This window comes from Cupressus sempervirens, chromosome 5, assembly GCF_028749045.1.
Source record: "Cupressus sempervirens isolate cs-2001-9-10 chromosome 5, ASM2874904v1, whole genome shotgun sequence".
Classification (NCBI taxonomy): Eukaryota; Viridiplantae; Streptophyta; class Pinopsida; order Cupressales; family Cupressaceae; genus Cupressus; species Cupressus sempervirens.
The window spans coordinates 232,854,663-232,871,278 of NC_143122.1; the positions used below are offsets into that span (position 1 = coordinate 232,854,663).

Genomic DNA, 16,616 nt, shown 5'->3' on the forward strand with positions numbered 1-16,616 from the left:
TTAGCAATGTAACAAGATTTCTTACCTTTGTCTTTGTAGTCCTTGTAGATCTTGAAGTTTTTCTTTCCTTTGAACCTGTTATTCCTTTTCTCATCTTTATCTTCTTTGTTTGGACATCTTGCATCAATATGACCAACCTCTTTACATGAGAAACAAATCAATGGAAATTTTCCACTAAATTTCCCTTTCCCTTTTGATAATCAATGAATTCAAGGTCTTCATCTAATTCATCTTCTTCTTCACTATCAACCTGTATGCCTTTTGAGTTTCATCCTTTTCTGCCAAGAGTTAGTTTGGCTTTGAATGCAGATTCAAAGTTGCTAGGATTAGGAGCATAATTATCAAAGTTATCCAACTCAAAAGTAGTTAATATTCCCACAAGTGCATCCAAGGTTATATTATTTTTAGGATTGCATCTCATCTCTTGAATTGCTGAAACTTTAATTGCATAAATAGGAAGAAGAGTTCTTAGTACCTTGCTGACCACTATTTCATCAATTATTTTCCCTCCTCCAGCTTTGATTGCACTGACACTTTCTTTGATTCTTTCATTGTATTGGACAATGTTCTCACCTTCTTTCATTTTCATTCAATCAAAATTGCTTCCGCCTTAACTCCTTAAACATTTTTATCACCTCCATAGACTTTTTGCAGTGTTTCCTACATTTCAAATGTAGTAGGACAATCTTTAACCTTACAAATTTAGAATAGTTGAGAGAGGAAGCTATATCAATCATCATTATATTGTGATCATTTTCCTCTTTCATTTGTTCCAAAATCATAGGTTTAGGTGGTGGCTCATTTGTTTTCCAAGTAGAACATACCAACATCTCGAATACTTGATAAATGCAGCTTCATCAATTCATGCCATGCTGAGAAGTTGTCTCTGTTAAGTTTGGGAATCTCCCTTTTGTATGACATCCTGATCTTTAGCTTCGGTCCTTGAAATGTTTCCTGAAAGCACTGAATTCTTTGATACCAATTGTTGGAAATGAAGAGAATAATTGAGAGGGGAGGGGTGAATTAGTTACCACAAAAATAATTCCCTATCCCTAGATGTCAAATCAAAATTTTCACTGATAATGTAATACTGTCCAACTAGGTTATAACTAAGATATTAATGTCACTCGGTTAACGAATAAATCTTATGATTATTAATATGTTTTAACCTTTAGTAACTTAGTTACAAAAAATTAAAGCATAAAGAAAATAACATGAACACAAATGACACCAAGATTTAACATGGAAACCCAATTTGGTAAAACTACCATGCAACTAGTTACAATATTTTTCACTCTTTTGAAGTGAGCCCTGTTAAAGGTTATAATAAATGCTATTAAGTATGAACTTGCTAGAGGATTTAGACCACCCTATCAGGAGTGGCCTAGTTAGAGGTCTTCAAACACTTAAATCTTGAAATGTCACCTTGCTAGAGGTTTTACAATATGACTGTTAAGTCAACTTTGTTAAGAGATTTCTTCACTGCTACAATGGTTAGAAGGTAACAAAAATTTGACTTGATTTAAGAAGAAACTATCTTTGCAGATTCATATATCTTTTCTGGCTTGACCTTTGGATCATTACTGATCAGATGTTCTTTGTAGCTTAACTCCCACACTTTCCTGCTCTGCTTTTGCCTTCGCTCACATATCCATCTTAATCCATACTCCACTTTGGTGCAAGAGCACCTCTCTAAACACCTATGTCCACCTTGGAACCAAATGGAGGTAGTGGATCTAAAGAATTCCTACAAGTAAATTGGGATATATTGAGGCCAATAATGGCAATATCTAATAAAAAATTTAATTTAAATATTATAAGTCCTAGAAGTCCTGGCAAAGGACTTAGGACCAAAACAATGTAAGGGTGGCCAATAGTGCCAAATGGGATCTAAAGTTGTTTAGGGGAGTCAATCAAGTCCTAGAAGAAATAATAAATTAATTGGGATAGTAGTTAATAGGTTTTTAATATTAATATGCAATTAAATGTAAGTTGGAAATTCAAATATTTGAATTCCAACAGTTATGAGCATTTAGGAGGGAAAATGGTGTTTTAATGTTTTAGACTTAACTAAGCCTTACAGCCAATCCAGATTGGTTGAAGAAGTTGATAGGAAGTTTATTTAATGCTTGGAAGAGAGAATGGTATGGACTAGAGATGAAATGAACAAACTTCTACTCAAAATGGCAATAAAATTCAGAATTTCATAACTTTCCATTGCATGTTTTGATCTCTATTTCATTCCATTAATTTTTTTGATGCTTGGAAGATATATTAGGGTTGTATAAGACATGTGTTAATGCTTTGAAGTATTATTTTTTCCATTTCAATCAATTTGGATTGACTGTACTCATTAAAGCTCTATTTTTCTTAGTAGTTTTGATAAATTCTTCAATGTGAAAGAATCATTCCATGAATGTGATTGTTTTTTCTCATGGAATGATGCATATTTAACATGTAGAACATCATATTAACATTATATGTTTCAGAAGAGTTGGTTTGATATGGTGATTACCAAGAATAGTGAAGAAAACCTCATGAAATTGCTTGCTAGAGTGTAGTAGCAAGAGATCCAACTTAAGAAGGGCATGTTTTTGTTTGAGGTAGAAAAATTATATGTCTAATTCATGGTGAATCCTGAAGGAGAGGTTCTAGAAGTGAGTGGAAGGGCAAAAACTAGAAGGCCCTAGTTTTTGGAGACATTTGGTGAGGGATTTTGAGTTTGACCATATGGGAAGTTGTTGGTTGAAAACCAATATCATAATCCTTTTTTTTGGGGTATAAATATGTACTTCTAAAAGTTATACTATCTAGGGATAAATATTTTTGGTAGTTCCTTTGAAAAGTGGCCCAATTAGGCCTAATGGCAATATTGGAATATTGGAATCAACAATTTTATGCATAGTTGGTCAAAAAGAGTAGTAATCCATTTTCACATATGTTGTGTAAATTCAAAACGGGTATCTGAATCCATGATTTAATTTTGAGTTTTTTTGTAATGTTTAGTCCAAAAGTCCAAAAATCAGGAAACACAGGGCTACTAGGCAAGATTGCTTGGGTTTAGTAACTCATTTTGAGGCATCTAATCAAGAGGATTAAAGGGAACTTGTAACTAGTCAAAAAAATTTGTTTCGGGTTTTTTGGGACCTTATGAAGCTTTGTGGTTGGCCTTGTGCCATTTGGAAGTCATTTGACCTCTTGGAGCAAGTGGATTCCCTTGGGTACATAGTGAGACCTTGGGATTGTTCTACAAGGTGTAGAGTCTTGTTGTCCAATCTGTGGAGTTCTTCAAGCCTCTACATCACACTTGTACATCTTATTCTCACTTCTTGACCTTTCATATATATCATAAGATTTGTCAAGTCAACTTGAATACCCTTTCAAATAAATAATAAACATCCAAATAGTTGGCCTTAATCATTTAATTATTAGACAATTGTATTCTGCTAACACTCGGTCAATATTGAGATTGAACGCTCGGTTAATACTGTGAGTCCATTGATGCTTGACCACTCGGTTAACACTACAAGTAAGATATCCTTCTTTAATTGACTACTCGGTTAACACTGAAATGACTTCATTACCTGACTGCTCGGTCAACACTAAAATATGCATGTTTAACATTGTAGATCTTTATTGCTTGGTAAATATTGACATTTATGTAACATCAATGGCAACATACAATTGAAGAATTTTTTTCCAACAATTATCATCCATGACAAAATGATATACTGTGTGATATCTAAAGGAATGAAGACTCCTTCTAATGATACCTCTAATATGTTCATTTTTAACCTTCCAAGCACATCTCTTCCAATATGTCTCTAGCTCAAGTACGAGACCATAAGTTTAGGAAAAATATTAAGCCATCTATAATGTGTGATGATGCCTTTTTCCCATGATGCATAATTATCCCTAGTTAACTTTATTGCAACAAGATGTGGTATCATGATTACATCAACAATTCATCCCCAAAATGTAATTAATGAAAAATCCCCCCCTAAAGAGGTGATTTGGCATTTTATATGTAGTGTGAATACAATTGCCACTTGCTCAATTTGGCCCAAGTGGACTTTTGATTCTGAGTATTATTACAAAAATATGAAGCAATAACGCACTCAATATAATTAGGACACTAGATTTGTAAAGGATCTACAAAGTACAAGCACCCAATAGGCTAAAACAGACCAAATGCTAAAGTGAAATTTTCATCCAAATAAACCTATCTTAGGATAGAAAATATGGTCTTCTGTCTAAAAAATATGCACTTTAGAAAAAATTGTACTCTAAAATGTATTTGTATGAGCCCAAACAAAGCTTCTAAAGTTGTAAAATCAAGGACTGGACATGTACAATCACCAAAATTTACAAATTCTCAAGAACACGTTAACCAAAATTAGAAAATAGCTACACCACCTAAAATCTTATAAATTTTTAACTAGATATGGAAATTAGACAAAAAATTATGCACTTTAAAAAAAATTGCATCTAAAAATGTGTCTTTATGAGCCTAAAGAAGCCTCTAAAGTTGTAAAAAATAGGATTTGATTAAAAAAAAGAGGGACAGAGATCACAAACAACCTACACCGATGTATAGATCATGGAATTCTAGCCAAAAAATAAGTTTCTTGAAAAAAGGAGTTTGAATGAGTGAGATATTGTTGTTTGAAAATAACCTCTATAAATTTTTTTTTTGAATCACCACTGCCGCACCTTCAAAATTCAAATGACTTTGGATTTCACCTTAGATATATGCTATAGATGAAATAAGAGTCAATTTATGGGTTTTTTAACCTTGTCAATGTAATGCCAACATTTGATTTGCAAAAACAAGCTCCAATCTTGACTTACAAAGAAACATTTCTCTCCAATGGCTATGCAATGAACGCTCCTTTGACTCTAATACCATGTAATAATTTTCCTAAAGAAAATAATGAAAATACCAAGACCTAGAAGATCAATTGATAGCACAAGAGAGACAAAATGATATGATCCAATATTGATCAAATGATAATTGATAATCAGATGAATATATCATAGAAGTGCCTTGTATGTAAAGACAATCAAGATGACTATGAGTCATGCAAAGAGATAAGTATAACAACTAAGAACATGTCCACCAAGAGTGGATTATCCTCCATTATGCATGAAAGTACATGCAATAATGACAGGATAATAATAAAAAGGTGTATCTTTATAAAGAGATGTAGTATACAACATGTGCTCAATTGGAGTACAAACTACTATGTTGTCTACGTGACAACTCATATGAATATGCAAATTCCTAGGTGTCTACATGACAACTAATATAAAAATGCATTATCCTAAGAAAAATTAAGTAAAATTCAAATATTAAATACTTATTTACACCAACAAAAATAATAATCACATTGAGAGCATTGCCTTCCACTATACTTTTCTTGTACCCTTTTTTGATTGCAATTTTGACACCATGGAAAAGGACTAACATTTTTGCCACATATGCCAACCTGGGTACCCAAATTAATTGCATACACTATCAACAAAATGCCTCTGGACTTCCTAATGAGGTCATCCCCTCTCGCGCAACCCAAGTTTCCAAGTGATGAACCATAAAAGTTCAATTTGATCCATCCAATATTGGGGTGGCGGTCCTAAATTCAACTAATGTTACAATTGGATAAAATCAAGCGTAGTTGTAGACACTTCAAGTGACATAGAGATTTGATTTGTGTAATATTACTCATTTTCTTTTGATTTTTCTTAAATTTATTTCTTTGTATTGATTGTTAAGGACTGGCTATATGCAAACATACATTGGAAAAGATAATTAGATCAAAAGGTTCATTTTCTCTTAACTCAATTAGATTGACTCTAAAGTCATGGAAATGAATAAATATTATAACACACTTAACTATGAGATTCTTTAAAATAATGATGTAGGACTAGGTTCCTTTTACTACTGCAAATTAAAATATTCTTAGAGTTATCTCTCCTAGAAGTAGGAATGATAGTAATTTTTTCTTGATGTGATAATCTAATGCACAAACATACTTTTCATTTTATAAATAATGTCTTTGTGTACATGATTTATCAAGTCAACTTGTAATAGAGATAACCATGAATAAGAAAAATCTAAATTTGAAAACTAGAAATCTAATGGTTATGAATAAAAGAATAAGGCCAACTTTCCACAAAATCATATCATTTATCAATATATAAATTATTATAAACCACTCTACATAAAATCCAAAAATAATAAAAAATGACAACATATTAAAATTTTGCCATTACCAATATATGCTTATCTTCTTTAAAAATACTTTGGACAACCAATTTATGTTTTCGTCTAATAAAAATGATGTTTTTCCTAGTAATTTGAGAATTTATTTATATCTATATTTTTCAATGAAGTAAAGGGGGGTAGGGCTTGAACCCTTAACAAAAACTTAACACCAAGTTTAGCAAATGAAAAGAAAAATATTCACAAGTAGTGACACCTTACTAAATATAACAAGAATAAAATCAAAAAGGAAAAATTAAAACAAACAAAACATTTATAGAATCATAATGGAATAAAACAAAAACCACAAACTAGAAACAAACCAGAAATCAACACAAACCAACAACACAACAACACGAGACCCACTAACACTAACCAACATAATGACCAACAACAAAAGAACCCAACTACTTCCTCATTTCCTTCAGATTTTTGCATTGACCAACATCTTGTTTGGAAACAACTTATAGACCTTCATCTTTTCCATGAGCTTCCTCTCTCCTTTTTTTTTTGAGCTTCCTTTCCTCCAGCTTCCCTTGAAACCCTCCAATGGTAGTATCTATCTTGGCTTGAGATACTTTCTATTGTGAATCTAGGTCTTCAATTTGTTCCCCCAACTTGTTTTTCAACAACTTCATAGATACCAAAGCAATGTTAATCTCATTTTTCTCCTCCTCTGAGGGCACCATGCTACAAATATTTGATAATTTCTTCTCCTACAACTCCCAATTTTATAGTTTCTCGTCGAAGTCTCTCCCCACGTCCCACAAGGCCTCATCTTTTTTTCCTTTTTTTTCAGTTCTCAAACATTTTTTCTGCCTTAGCAAGGGCTTTAAGCTTGTTGATTTTTCTCTACTTGCAATATGCAATTGGTATAATAGCCATTTGATGACTGCTTTGAGATAATTGTAATAGATGGACAACCCATCAGATTTGAGCACAAGGAATCCCAAGTTGACACCATTGTCATTAGTTGTGAGAAGAAGAGTAGGAGAACTAGAGTGAGGAATTTGAAGGTTCTCAGGATATCTCAACTTATTCTTAATGAAAGGAGGAAAAAGGGAGGTTGGGCGGAGTTGGGAAATGAGTAGTGAGTGAAAGAATTAGGGCTCTGGGATAACTCTATGGCCCATGAAGAAGTTGAGACATAGTCATCAAATACTTCCACATTATCGTTTGCCTGCTCTTGCTCCTCCTCTTTTTTATCTTTAGTTTTATGATCAGGAATAACCCTAACACTCAAGATGTAGGACACTCAGGGGGGCTGCTGGGGAGTCTGAGACTATGTCATTGCGGACAACACAAGGGTAAAAAAAAGATTACTAAGCTCCACAACCAGATTAGGGAAAGTGCCAGATTGAGGAATCAAAGCTCAGTGAAATTCATACAACCTATAAATTTGGATTTGATGGAGGGGGGGGACCCTTAATGTTGACTTCCTTTATGGACACACATACTAGAGAAAAAATCTAGAAGGGGAAGTAGAACTTCACATTTCTCCTAAAGTGATTCAAGATAGGAAAGAGGTGGGAATCTAGATGCTAATACTTCACAATTGACAAACTTAATAAGGGTAGAGGCCACCTCTTTTCATTCCTTGGACAACTTCTCTTAATTGAAAATTCTTTGAGGTCTTAGGATATTTTCCACTAGCTTCAAGAATAGCTTGTAGTCTTCTTTGAAATACACTTTGGTCTTCAAGGGGATTCTAGTGCCCTCCATGCTAATCCTAGTCATAGCTCCAATGGTTTCCGGCATCACCATGAATGAAACTCCACCAATATAAACCTTACCCTCCTTCTATGACACCACAAACCTATGATAAATCTCTTGATTGTAACCCTTTATGCCCTTCACATAGGATGCTATTTCCCTCTTTCTATAGTATTCGAAACCCTATAATCATTTTTGAATTTCTCACAATTATTAGGTTCAATTTGATGAAGTTCCTTGCTCATCATAGCCTCTAGAAACTATCTTTCACAAGAAACACTTGACCAAAATACCAAAAACCACCCAAACTAAAAAATATCAAATGTTCAACATTGCAAAGAAGAACACTCCACTATAATTTTTAAAAATAGAGCTCATAGAAGGAAGTATGGAAGATGAGCCAACCCCAAAGCCAACAAAATTGGTAAGAAATGACAAGATTATCTCCCATTAAATGCATTGAAATCTTTATTTGATTTGACAATATCTCGCATGATGACCACACAAGCATCTAAGGGAGTAGACTACGTGCCTTCCTATATTTTTATATGATTAGTGTACTTCCCTAGGGAAACCATCTCATTAGTAACACTATTTACCTCCTGATACATGTGATGGAATGTCACCTCACTCATGATTGCAACTGATTCTTGTCTTATTTATGACGTCTTTCACATTTCATCCCACATAAACTTTATTATTCAATCTGTTGATCACATTCAATGCATCCCCTTCCATAGTAACTTTCTTGAAACCTTTTCCAATCACCAAATTGACACCATGGAAAGGGGCTAGCATTTCTAGCACATACACTGTTTTAGTACCTAAAATGACTGTATACACAACCATAAACATCCCTCTGAAATTTCTAATCAGGCCACCCCCTCCTTCCTGACCTAGGTTACCAAGTAATGAGCTATTGAAGTTTAATTTGATCAAACTAGGATTGGGGGGCCCATTTTATATTTTTGCTTAACCCAATTGTAGGGGTTTTTTATTTTTTAAAACATTCTACAAGATTCCATCTTCTTGCAATATCTCAATCGTACGATCCCAAAGTGTACCATGCCCTAAGGGATGAATAATCCTCATATTTTCCTTGATGTTGTGAATAAAGCCATGGACCATAGAATTAACATCTTTTCTTTGATCTCTAATGATACAATTATTTCTTTCTTTCCAAATAGATCATCTTCCGTATAGAAGAGAATGCCACTCTACTTCATTAGTAAAAAGCATGATTGGTGGGAGGAATCCCTGAATCAGTCACCTCTTTGGGGTTATTATTCCAACTCCAATGGTAATTACACAGGGTCGAAGTGCGTTGCTTGATCTCCCAAGTAAAAGGGCACAAGAACAAAACATGGGAAATATTTTCTCCTTTATGTTCACACAACACGTACTTGTTAACTAAGTGGAAACCTCTTTTTGCAAGTTATCCAACATGAGGATTTTCCTATGACAAACCATCCAACAATTTTTATTTATTTTGGAAAAAGCCTTCATCGACCATATCCTTCCCCAATCAAACTCTTGAGGCCATTAGGGCGTAAGAAGACCGAAACCCGTTTTCACTGTGTAAAATCCTGAGTTGGAATTCTTCCATATCAAGTTCTCCTTTTGATCCAATCCATGGAACTTGAGGGATGAGAGAGTTTGAATGAGCTAAACAAAAATCCCTTTAAGACCATTCCCACCCCAATTATTGTTAATCTTCCATTCGAGAGGAACAACTGAAGAATCCCAGTAATCACTAACCTTATTTCTCAGATGCTCAACCAACACATTCTTTTATGCTAGGAATATTGAGTAGAAATCTAGAGGAGGTTGGTTGGCCTAGGGATCCAACTAGAAATTCACATCATTACCACTCCCAATCTGCTAGAAACAACCTTAGGTTAAGAGTAGGGTGAATTTTTGAAGGTTGTTCCATATATTAGAACCTATCTGTTGAGATATGTTAAGAAGGATTGAACCTGTGCAACTTTGTAAATATTTCTCTTTCATAATTTTAGCCCATTCCACTCTAGAGTTCATAATATTCCATTTGATTTTCATTAAGAGAGCAATATTAAGAAGATGGGTGTCTCTGACATTGAGACCTCACTAATCCTTGGGGGAGCAAATTGTTTCCCAAGTTACAAGAGAGAGGCGCTTGTTCTCCTCCACACCCGCCCCAAAGAAACCTATATCTGAATGTTAAAAAGAAGTTAAATATTTTATATATTATAATTCTAATTAAAAAATGGATAAAACATTAAAAACAGGTACATAATAGTCACATCCAGTGCATTTGGTGGGATGGCCCACGAACCACGGGGTGAAAGAGATGTCCACATACAGTTTGTGACTAAATTGAATCACACCATTGACCTTTTCATTTAAGGCGGATCTTTCATTGCGTAAGACTTTGCTTATGTTATTAATTAATCCACATAAAAACAAATCGATCCCATTAGCTTTTTGTTGGCTTCCAATGCAAAGACTTGCATCTTAGATCCTCTTTCTGCCCATTCTTTCTTTTTCTTCTTGTTTGAAAATTAAGATATCAATTTCAGGTTTATATATTAAATGAATTCAGTCCATTCATGTTTGATGCAGCGACATTTCTATTTACTACTCCATATCTCGTCATGAATTACGTAGAGCTGAAAATGCCATCCATGTAAATCAATTACCAAACGTCTTTTCTTATCAAAATCAATGGTTTCTTATAGCCGGCTTTGTGGAAAAGAAAAAATCCCACTGGTTTCTATATATATGTGACATTGGTTTGCAGGTTAATCAGTCTGTTGTGAATTGATTTGGTTTGGGATAAAGTTCTTAGATTCTTCATTGCTGACATGTCGCAGGCATAGTTCTTATGTTTCTTTTATTTTCTCGCTAATATGAAATTTATAAACAAAATTCGGGCTATTAGAGATTGGTGTTCTTTTATGTTGGTCTGTTAGATTTATGTCGTAACTGATGGATTTTAGTTTTTGAGATGCAGACTGTGGTTCTAAAGGTGGGTATGTCATGCCAAGGATGCGTTGGAGCTGTGAAGAGAGTTCTTGATAAAATGGAAGGTAATTTTTCAACGGCACAATTCTTTTGTGGGGTTGTTTTGATTAGATAAAACAGGTAACATTTAAAGTTATTCTATTAAAACAAAGAATTTTATTATTAATTAGACTGGAAAAAGGGACAATTAATGATTTTTAGGAAAGAAGAAGGGAAGAATCATATATGCTTTTCATTGTTACAGATATTAATTGCTGAGATTTTTTCTATTTTCTGTATATATTTATATATATGATAGATTAATTATTATTATTTGTTAGATTCAAGTAGACTTGAATCTAAAGTTTCTTAGATGAAAAGGATCACAATTTACCATTATATTGTAGATTGTTGCCTGAATCGAATCAGTTTTATTAGAATGTATTTATGATTTATAATTTTACAAAATTAATAATAAAATGATCTCTAAAAAATTGAACCAGAACCATTTCATTAGAATTCTTTATAGGTATTTTTTCAACGATATAATTTTTATATTATTTTCATCATAAAAAACCAAAAGAATCTTAACTCTAAAAATCATTCAATAAGGTAAAAGAGATGAGTTTTATCATTAGTGAGACTGGAAAAAACAACGACAACCTATCCTATTAACCACTTGGTAATTAAATTTTTTTTTTTGTAATAGTCATAATTGATGAGAATTTGATATATATATATATATATAAAACTTGTGGAACATATATATAACTAACTTGTTTGAATACATATAGTATTAGATTATGATACTGAAAAGATTCAATATATTTGAAATGCAGGGGTGGAGACATATGATGTAGATTTGCAAGAGAAGAAGGTCACAGTTAAAGGGAACGTGAAGGCTGAAGATGTTCTGCAAACCGTGTCTAAGACTGGAAAGACAACTACCTTTTGGCCTGTTCAAGAGAACATCATTGCATCTACAGGATAACTTTCCCAGTAAATGCTTATGATTATATATTTCTGAAGAATTTGTAGTTGTATTCTATGTATCCTCATCATAATATTGTGTAATATATTAAGTTACCTATAAGTCTATATTACAACTTTTCCTTTCCTTTTGTTAATGGAGATTTTCAGTAAATAAAATTCTGTTTGCCCCCCTTAATTCTTCACATTCTCAATCCCTCTTTACAATATTTTAAAGAAGGAAATGTACATAGATTTGTTTGTCAAAAGATATCTTTTAATTGTTGAGCCAATTGATGTTTCAGAACAACCTTTAATAATTAAAATGGATTAATATAAAACCTTCAATTAACATGAGAAGTAACTCTTCATATCTACTATAACCTTTGCCTGTCTTAATTAATTATTTTCTAAATAACATATTAAATTTTGTGGAAGGAATAAAAATGGATTTTTATATAGGGATTGTTTTAATTTAGAGAAACTTTTGTATTAAATATAAGGAGATAAAAAACAAAGTATCACCAAAGAGTTTCAAAAATTACAAGAGACGAAGCCTCCGACTGAGAGTATTTAAGAGTACAACAATCCAACATATAAAAGTAAAGGAATGACTAATGAAGCAGGTCCTAATGAGTATCCACACATGCCGTCCATCCCATACTACTTTCCATCTAGACAACATTCTTCTGATTTTGAATTTGATTGAGCAAGAGGTTCATGTTGCTAGTAGTGTCTTTGTTGGTCCTCCTAATTTCTTTATTAAACTTCTTGATGGTTTGCTTGAAAAGATGCATGTTCTCCATATGCCTCCTCCAAATGTGACCATCCTTGAGCTTGGTCGTGAAGAAGGTGGTGTATCTAGTTTTGAGCATCCTTTTGAATTTATCTTTATCAAATTTCATAGTATTATGAACCTACAATTTTTTTTAAAAATGAGTGAGACTTCGAAAAGACTTAGTAAGAACCCTGGGAGAGTTTTGAAATCTTTCCTCTTTCCTACATTTCCAAATCTGCCATAAAATGTTAGAAGAAAGAATGTTCCAAAAAAGATAATTGTCCTTTTTAATCCCATCAATATGACTAGTAATAATTTCAAAATTATTAAACTTGGTAGACATAGAGATACCAAACATGAGCCAGACCTCTTTAGCAAAGTTGCAATCAAAGAAAACATGTCTCCCCATTTTCAAGGTTCTACAAATATTACAATAATGCATCTTAGAAAAGTCCTTTCTAATGGGGAGTCTATCCAAAATTAACATCCATTTAAACCATTCAATCTTAGGATCAATCATGCTTTTCCAAAGTTTGTCAAAGTATTTCTTCCAAGAGGGGACATCAAGATCAATATACCACACTTTGTTAACATGACTAATGATGGAATCATTATAATCAATAACAATGTATATGTTTTTGGCTTTAGGCTTGGTTATAATAGATCCATCTGACCATTTAATGTTTAAGAATCTATTGTCACCTAGGTTTGCACCCTTGTCCAGGGCCTATGTGCGAGGACAACCTAGTGAAACATGGAAACAACCTCCAAGCTATGGGATTTGAACTGCGAGGTTGAGTCTTCGGAGAAGGCCGGCTTCCTCTTACTATCATGGCGCACCTAACTACTCTCGGAAGGAAAAGGGGAAGAAGGAGATGCAGAAAACAATGCTAGCCTACCTAAACTACGGAGGTGATGCACCAAAATAGAGTATTCAGACCCATTTTTGCCCATATATGCAATATTGAACCAGAACGAAACTAAGGATATACACATACAGACTTGTTTTGATCTAATAACCACATGTAGATCAGGAAACCAAACTGAATAACACAAGGAAAGAGGAATCTCACTTATATATTATCCAATAGGCAAAAATAGATACAGTATGCAAGCTACAGATCTCAACAATACACCAATGAGAGGCAAGAAGGATGCACATACAAATTAATGGCTGAAGGAGATAAAATAGAAAATCATACAGTTCAGAGGCACAGGGAATTTTACACTGAGAATTACAGAGCAATATCAAAGAACAACAGAGAAGGGTCTCCCTTTAGAAATGTACAAAATTTGCCTTTATAGTTCAGGCATAACTGAGGAAATTGGCTCTGCATTAACTGCTCAACTACTGCCATCAAGCTCCCATACAAAAATATCTGATCAAAGATCACACTCGAGCATGGTTCTGAGGTACAAAATTAGGTATTCGATTGAAGAAATGCCTCGAGTAGACAGAAGCGGGGCCAATGAATGATCCTAACACAGTAGATAGATCTGCACAGTGATGGAAGGTCCTTCTATACCCTATATTCATTCTGAGTTGGTGGCAATTGATTGTGAAATTGAATCCATGGAGAAGACTCCTAATTTTATCATTTCTGGTTCATGAAATAGCAAATCAAACAAGTCAACTCAACTCTATACGCCAGCTGGGCCACGTGGGCCAATCATCTCTCTTTATTCTGCCACTTGGGGAGTCCTCCCGCAGTTGACCACCTTCATTGAACTAACAGTGCCACCCTTCAAATATTAATGCTAACTGTGATAGTTACACTAACTACTAGCTAACTGTCAATCCTGACCGGGCCAGTGAGACACGTGTCATCAAGGCGCTATGTCGCCAACGTATACATCATGCAGCTTCTTCATAGCGCGATGGCGCCTGCCATCGATCGTCTTGATCTGACGGCCACGAAAGATCTATCCCTCTTTACTGTGCTGGCTGCATGGAAATTTGGCCCCACTAGGACACGTGGCACTAGGGCACTATGTCGCCAATGTTATCTCCCGAGCAGTTCCTCATAGCACGATGGCGCCCACTGTAGATCAGTCTCAATCTAACAATCAGAACCACGTCATACTCTGCACATCATTTCCTCTAAAAATTGCTGGGCTCGTGAAATGTTGTTCTCTGACACGTACACTTGGCACCTCCCTGTTGGCCATTTGAAGCGCTGACCTGGTAGACCCAAGACTTGACCCCATGGAGTGGCCACGTGTTGACTAGGCACCATGTTGCTATGAGAAAATTGAGGTCAAGTTCCCATAGCACCATACTGCCCAACTGATGACATGTCCTCTGATTTGCATGTGGCTCCCTTTGATTCGCCACCATGGTGCCGAGCTTTTTGACTGTGCAGATGAGGTACAAATGGGACCCAACTGTTTGATCACTCCTACCGTCGATTTGATCTTCCGTTTGGGCGCTATGTCACCAACAAAAAAATCATGGGTTTTCTGTTGGCGACATGGCGCCTTACCGCTTTTTGAGACTTCCGGCCATTAGAACATGCTCGCCCACCACCGTGAACACTTTTTGGTCCATCGTGAAACTTTTTTGACCCGCCGAACACTGGGATGTGTTAACTGAATGTGGACCCACCAACACAACATGTCATCAAGGCGCTATGTAGCCATCATAAATATCGCATAGCTTCCCCATAGCGCGATGCGCCATCCGTTGATCTGCCTTGATCCGACAACAGAGAACTTGCGGGCCGCAAAACATATGTTATAAGGTTCGGAACTTGGTATTTAATATTCCCATGGGTATTTAAATATTACTAATTGGGGAGGTGACCGTTGGGTGGGGTAACATTTGAATTTTGAAATTTGGCAGGGCAAACAAAATGTGGTAACCGAATCTGTTAGAGTCAACATGGCAGAGAGAAGGAATGTCTTTGCAAACTTTCATGAGCATATTATATACCTTCTTTTGAGATAGGGGGATGTTAAATCTATGCTTTAACTCTTCCCACATAATGAGCGTGTCAGTTTCAAAGATATCATCAAGTTGAGTGATCCTAATGGTAGACCAATGCTTGGTAGAGCATCCTTGGGAGAGGGCCAGGAGCTTACCAGCTAGCTATAGATTCCAGTAAATGGATCTTTCACCATAGATCTTCTTGTTATCACAAAAGTTATTATTCATGATGTAAGGTCTGACATGGTTCCAAGATTTCCAAATGGATTTAAAAATAAAAAAGCCTTGAATCACAATAGGAAAATTTCCACAAATCAAGTCACAAAAGTTAAGTTTTTCCAGAATTTAGCATTCTTGGGGAATCTTCCTTCAATAATACTTCTGACAAGAACTTTCCAAGGATCATCCCTATCTTGGGAGTGGAAGATCCATTTGGAGGCAAGAGCTAAGCCACTAGTTTTAAGGTTCTTCAACCCTAAACCTACAAGGAGCTTGTCAATACGACACCACTCCCATTTAACAACATGAAGCTTCTTGTTACCTTTGCCTACCCGACCGGTGGTAGTCCTGATGGCCTTTTGAATTTCAAGGATCTGGTAATTATTGAACATCCGGTTAGAGGCATAATAAATATTGTAAGAAGAGAGGATTTTTTGATAGACATGAACTCTACTAGCTAGAGATAAAGATCTATTGTGCCATTTATTTAACTTCCTGATGATTTTTTTCTTAACCCAAAGCCACATATCTTTAAGAAAAGGCTCCATAGAGAAGGGAATGCCAAGATACCTAAAAATCTTGTGTTTTTTTATGAATAACATGAAACTTACAAGCTTATAACATTTGGAAGACCAAGAGTCACAACTTAGAATCCACACAAATGTAACCAAAATGTCCCTCTTGAGATTTAAATCAAGAATCTCGACAATGAAAAATCATTGCTTCAACCAATTAAACTAAACACCTAATTTTATATTTTAAAAATA

The 16,616-nt window shown here is 34.8% G+C and overlaps 1 protein-coding gene across 1 annotated transcript; it reads left to right on the forward strand.

Annotated features, from left to right (window-relative positions):
- The first annotated feature begins 10,909 nt into the window (after positions 1 to 10,909).
- Positions 10,910 to 12,125, forward strand: LOC149555302 (copper transport protein CCH-like). The gene is made up of 2 exons (XM_089833613.1): positions 10,910 to 11,043; positions 11,797 to 12,125. Exons 1-2 carry the CDS (start codon positions 10,962 to 10,964, stop codon positions 11,946 to 11,948), a joined length of 234 nt encoding a protein of 77 aa, XP_089689739.1. The 5' UTR covers positions 10,910 to 10,961; the 3' UTR covers positions 11,949 to 12,125.
- Positions 12,126 to 16,616: the final 4,491 nt, after the last annotated feature.